Below are 6,000 nucleotides of genomic sequence, written 5' to 3' on the forward strand. Positions count from 1 at the left end.
CATTGGTGGTGGTGACTTTGGGGCCCTCTGTGCTTTGTGGTGGGGGAGGGACCCCTGAAAACTCGTTTCCTTGGCTTTGTTTATCTTCAAGGCCACCCCCACCCACTCTTGCAAGGTACTTGATTTAAACATTGAAATGTTCCATTACAAGGAGAAGGGCACAAAAACAGCCCCGCCCCCCACCCCGCGCCCCCACCATGGGACCCGAATTCCTTTGGTCCACAGTGGAGCCCTTTCCCTGGCATCCTCTTCATGAATATGCAGAGACCCCAAGAGGCTGAACACTGAACACCCCCATCCCACCTCCATAGCCACCCCGCCTCTAGCCTCAGGCTGTGCTCCTGCTCCTGCTCTGGCTCCCACCCCCTCCCACCACCCGCGGCCCCAAAGCCCCGCAGCTGCCACAGGGGGAACCAAAGAGACAGAAGCCTTCCCAGCTGCCCGGACCGCAGACGCCAACACCCCCCGCCCCCCACCACACGCCGCCCTCCCGCCCGCGCCCCGCACGTTAGCCCACGACCGAGCGGCGGCGGCAACAGCAGCAGGCTGCAGGCTGCGGCGACTCGCATCGGCGCGCTCCTGGCGGCGCTCGCCATCCCAGGTGATTTGGACTCGCCAGATCGGCTAGCTCTGGGGCCCCCTTCCTCAGCTCCCGATCGCAACCCCTGTCCCGGGTTCCGGCACCCACCGGGCCTCCTGCCCTCCCCCTCCTCTCCACCCACTCAGTTCTCTGGAAGGGAGGTCGCGGCAGCGGCCCATTTGGTAGCGGTGATCGTGGCTACAGAGGCGACAGTGGCGGCGGCGGTGGCTGCGGCGGCGGCCGCAGCGGCAGAGGCTGCGGCGGCGACCGTGGCCGAGGCGGTGGCGGAGGCCTCTGTAGCGGAGGCGGAAGCAGAGGTGGAGGCCGAGGCCTCCGGAAAGGAGGCAGAGGCAGAGGCCAACCTGGGGCAGGAGGTGGAGGCCGCCCGGGCGTCAGCTTTGGTGGCTGCGGCGGAGGCCAGCACTGCCGCTGCCGCCTCCGCAGCAGTGGAGGCTGCGGCGCCCCGCATGGGGGAGCTGGATGTGGATGAGGAGCTAGCGGCGGCGTTGGCCGCCGAGGATGCAGGTGCGGAATTGGGCGGGGGCTCGGAAGGGAACCCCGATTTTCCCATGGCCTCTCTGTACGTGGGCGACCTGCACCCCGAGGTGACCGAGGCAATGCTGTATGAGAAGTTCAGCCCAGCGGGGCCGATCCTGTCCATCCGCATTTGCAGGGATAAGATCACCCGCCGCTCTTTGGGCTACGCATATGTCAACTACCAGCAACCGGTGGATGCCAAGCGAGCCCTAGAGACCCTGAACTTTGATGTCATAAAGGGCAGGCCAGTGCGCATCATGTGGTCCCAGAGGGACCCCTCGCTCCGCAAGAGCGGGGTGGGCAACGTCTTCATCAAGAACCTGGGCAAGACCATCGACAACAAGGCGCTGTACAACATCTTCTCAGCGTTTGGCAACATCCTCTCCTGCAAAGTGGCCTGTGATGAAAAGGGGCCCAAGGGCTATGGGTTCGTGCACTTCCAGAAGCAGGAGTCGGCGGAGCGGGCCATAGATGCGATGAATGGCATGTTCCTAAACTACCGCAAAATTTTCGTCGGGAGATTCAAGTCGCATAAAGAGAGAGAGGCTGAAAGGGGAGCCTGGGCAAGGCAGTCCACCAGTGGTGACGTCAAGGATTTCCAGGATGACACCGATGAGGAGGCCACCTTGCGATGAGCAAAGCCAAATCTTGGCTCCCACCCGGTTTACAACCCCCCCCCCCAACCCACCAGCAGTGTATTGTATTGAGAGTGCAGGTCTCTCTCTCTTCCCCCCCACCTCCCTCTCCCTCTCCCTCTCCCGGCCCCCTCCCAGAGTCTTTCCTCTCTCCCCCCTTTCCCCACTTCCTAGCTTCTGCCTCCTCTCCTTCTGTCCTCCCCTGCCCCCCCCCCCCCCATCCTACCTAGGGCGTCCTGAGCAACCCTACTAATCTGTGCCATTTGATAAGTTAAAGGCTGCCTCTTCTCCCTGTGGTTTGTTTTATGAACGCATTTTCTGTCTCTCTTTGTTTACTGCACAGGTGATAGAATTTCATGGTACAACTATCAGAAAGGAGAAGGAAATCATATGAGAGAAAAGCAAGAGAGTAGTTGCTCCCTATGATCCCACTTCCCAGAGAGAACCACTTTTACCTTTTTGGTGTGCTGTTTTTCCAGGCTCTCTTATCTCCCTCCCTCTTTCCCTCACCCCACCTCCCCTCTTTACATACTGTTGTAGAATGGTTCATCTATGTGGTGTTTCTTAACCTGCTTTTTCAGCAACTAAAACCAAACAAAAATCAACCCATTGAACTTCTTTCCATGCTATTCAACAGGCTTATGAAACGTCATCATCAGTGCCTGCAGAGTGCTCCTGTGTATCCATGGACCTTAACATTTCTGTAATCATTCCCGCATTGTTGGACATTCAGGTGGTGCCTAGTTCTTTCCCTGTGTTTAAAACCAACACTGCGTGCTCTGATGAGTGAATCCTTCCTTGTCAAGCCAGATCTTTGCTAGCATCCTGGATGGTCTCCCTAACTGTGGACTTGCAGGATCCACATATAGACGTTTCAGAGACTTTTCCTGTGTGTTACCAAAAGGCCCCCTTCATAAGCATCGTGCTGATTTGCACTTGTGCCAGCCAGCGCAGCTAGTAAAAAGAGTATGCCCATTTTCCCTGCATAGTCTTCTTGTTGCTGTAATTGGGGTGTGTGTGTGTGGTGGGGGGTGTGTGCGTGCGTGTGTGTGCGTGTACCTTGTTCAGCTCAGATGGGCTGCAAATGCTATTTCGCTGTCCTTGGTTGTTTTGCTGGAATAGAATACTGTTAATCACCCTTTCCCCCTGTGTCCATTTTCTGTCCCCTTCCCTGTTGTCCAAAAAAAATTCAGCTTCACTGCAGGAAAAAAAATCACAACGCAGACAAATCAACAGAAGAAAATTAATGTTGTCAGTAATCAATCCTAATGACTACCCATGCGTTCCTAAACATGCTCATGTGTACCTACCCAGTATTTTTCGTGTGATATATATATATGTGAATTTAGTGTATATACTGTTTCAATATCTGCTTTTTCACACATGAAAATATAATATAGATTATAGACATAGATGTATAGATATTCTTGAACTTCCTTTCATGTCATTAAATATTCTTCTACACTACTTTCTATGGGAGTCTATTATTCTGGTGTATGAATGGGCTAAATACAATGATAGATCAATGTATGTACACATCTGTGTTATTTTATATATAGTTATGTCTACTATTTTTTTACATATTTTGTCTTTGTTGAACATCTGTGTCACCTTACATTTTTTTTCTTATCCTAATCAAATTGCCAAGAATATCATAGTGCACATAACTTTCTGTACTTACTACTATTTCCTGAACAAATATTGTTCAAATTAAATAAAAAATGAATGTATATGGACGTTTAAATATATGGGCAGGCATCAGTAAGTGATCATCCATGAAGACAGTATCTTTTTACCCTAAGGACACAAATATTCTGAGAGGACTTAGACAAGTGGTTAATTTTCTGCACTCTATTATAATCACATCTGCAATCCTAGTAATTAATCAGAATAATGGAGTTTTTGTTTTATTGATTTATATATTTCCACAAATATTATCAAAATAGAATAACTTAAAATTTTACTGATTAGGAAAAGAATCAAAATCATTCCTAATTCTACCATTTTACAAAAGAAACCTTTGAAACATCATTGAAATCTTTAAAATGTGCATACAAATAACTAATACCTCCAAAAATATAATGTAGAATGTGTTTCATTGTGGAATATTTTCACTATTTTGGGTCTTATCATTCCAAATTATTAAATGTACATATTTAATTTTACTTTTTATTTAATGTTCTAATTTGTGTTTGAACTATGCTTTCTTAAACTCATCCCATTTATTTATTTTCAAATGATTCTCACTTTAGCCTAGTAAGATCAAAGTTAAAAGGTAATACATTTATAGGTGAATATTTGCTGACATCTAGGGATATTTAATTGTCTTATTTACCTTGCTATCTTTTGATAAATGGTTTTTATATGTAATTTATGTCTAACTACAGTCTAAGAGTGTTCATAATTCCCTGTTTGAGTTGTTGAGTTAGCATTTTTTTTAGGTTATGAGAAAATTGATTATGTTTGTGGATTTTTCTGTTACTATTTTATAAGAGCAGTGCTTTCAAAAGAAGGCACAAAACTTAAATATATACAACAATCACTTTAAAAAATTTATGCCTTTGAAGGCTTTGCCTATTTATAAATTTTTAAACATAAGTTGAATCATACTGAATATATTCTGTATAATATATTCCCTATATTTATATTGAATATATTCTCAAAATTTTTCTTTTAATATATTGTAAATACATCTAAAACACCCTTCTTTTTTTTTGAGGCTTATGCACAGGAATTTATTTTACCATAATTGTACAGGCTGGAAGTTCAAGATCATCATATCAGCACATTTGTTTTTAATGTCTTCTGAACTTTCCTCTGTGTATGCACATCCCCTACTATCTCCCTGAAAGTCCATATATCATCTTTTTTTCCAGAGCTTCTTTTTTTCTCAAATTTTATTGGTGTATTATAGTTGTACATAATAATGGGGTTTGTTGTTATATATTTGTATACATGCACACAATACAACAATATAATGTGGCCAATATCCCTCCCCGGCACTTCATTTCTCCCTCCCCAGCTCCCACCCCTGGTCCCTTTTCTCCACTGCTCTCCCTTTGATTTTCATTAGATTTGCCCTCACCTTTCTCTTTAGCTTCCACATATGAGAGAAAATGAACAACCTTTGGACCTGAGTTTGACTTAGTTCACTTAACATGATGGTCTCTAGTTCAATCTATTTACCTGCAAATTACATAATTTAATTTTTCTTTATGGCTGAATAAAATTCCATCCTCTATACCACATTTTTTAATCCATTCATCCATTGATGGACACCTAGGCTGGTTCCATAGTTTGGCTATTGTGAATTGTGCTGCTATAAATATCAGTAGGCATGTATCACTATAGTATGATGACTCTAATTCTTTAGGATAGATACCAAGGAGTGGCATACCTGGATCATATGATGGTTCCATGCCTAGTCTTTTGAGGAACCTCCATACTGATTTCCCCAGTGGTTGTACTAATTTATAATCTCACTAACAGTGTGAAAGTGTAAAAAGTTTTTTTTTCTATTAAACATTCTCCCATAACTCCCTGCCAGTTTATGAGTGGATCAGAATTTTTAAAAAAGTGTTTCTTTACTTTGGACTTTTAGTTTCTAAATTTGCCCCAGTGAATTCAAGTCTGTGCTAAATAATTTTATAGTAGCACTCTCATAATATTACTTAAGATAAATGCTTAAAAGTGCAATTGAAAAGTGGAAGCCTTTTAAAGTTCGAATTTACACTGACACATTAGAAGAAATTGCATTTTCCTGTACAAGTTCCTTCCCTGGTATCCTAGCTATTTTATTACCAATATTATGCTATCGAAATCATGTCCTATTTGTTTTGCTTTCTTGTTTTTTAAAAAATTTTTGTTTGCAATTCAAGTAATATGAGTTCCTTTATAGAAGAAATTAGCATTGATAGGCAAAATATGGAAAATAAAAAACACCTGTCGTTCTCCTACCCATGTATAATAATTGTCAACCTTTTGGTCTGCCATAGATCTATTATGATAGATTTAATCTTCATCTGGCCTCAAGTTTTGATGAATTTTTCCTCATTCAAACCAAATGTTTCCTCATTCAAACGAAAGCTGCTTGGCATATTCGGATGCACCAATCATTGCTTTCACTCAGTATTATTTCCTGAATAAATATTCTTACAAAAATATTTAGCATATCCCACTATTGGTATGTAGTATATAACTTTAATTTTTATATATTATATTAAATAGACAATAAATGTTTATTACAAA

The 6,000-nt window shown here is 43.5% G+C and overlaps 1 protein-coding gene across 2 annotated transcripts; it reads left to right on the top strand.

Annotated features, from left to right (window-relative positions):
- Positions 1-921: 921 nt before the first annotated feature.
- On the top strand, positions 922-1,752 carry LOC114081419 (polyadenylate-binding protein 1-like 2). 2 transcript variants are annotated; one of them, XM_027922929.2, is made up of 2 exons: positions 922-963; positions 1,072-1,752. In XM_027922929.2, exon 2 carries the CDS (start codon positions 1,150-1,152, stop codon positions 1,750-1,752), a length of 603 nt encoding a protein of 200 aa, XP_027778730.1. In that variant the 5' UTR covers positions 922-963; positions 1,072-1,149. The 2 variants fall into 2 exon arrangements, with proteins under 2 accessions (XP_027778730.1, XP_071462834.1); XM_071606733.1 differs by lacking the exon at positions 922-963 and having other exon boundaries at positions 1,069-1,752.
- The last annotated feature ends 4,248 nt before the right edge of the window (positions 1,753-6,000 follow it).

Source organism: Marmota flaviventris, chromosome X (genome assembly GCF_047511675.1).
Source record: "Marmota flaviventris isolate mMarFla1 chromosome X, mMarFla1.hap1, whole genome shotgun sequence".
NCBI lineage: Eukaryota > Metazoa > Chordata > Mammalia > Rodentia > Sciuridae > Marmota > Marmota flaviventris.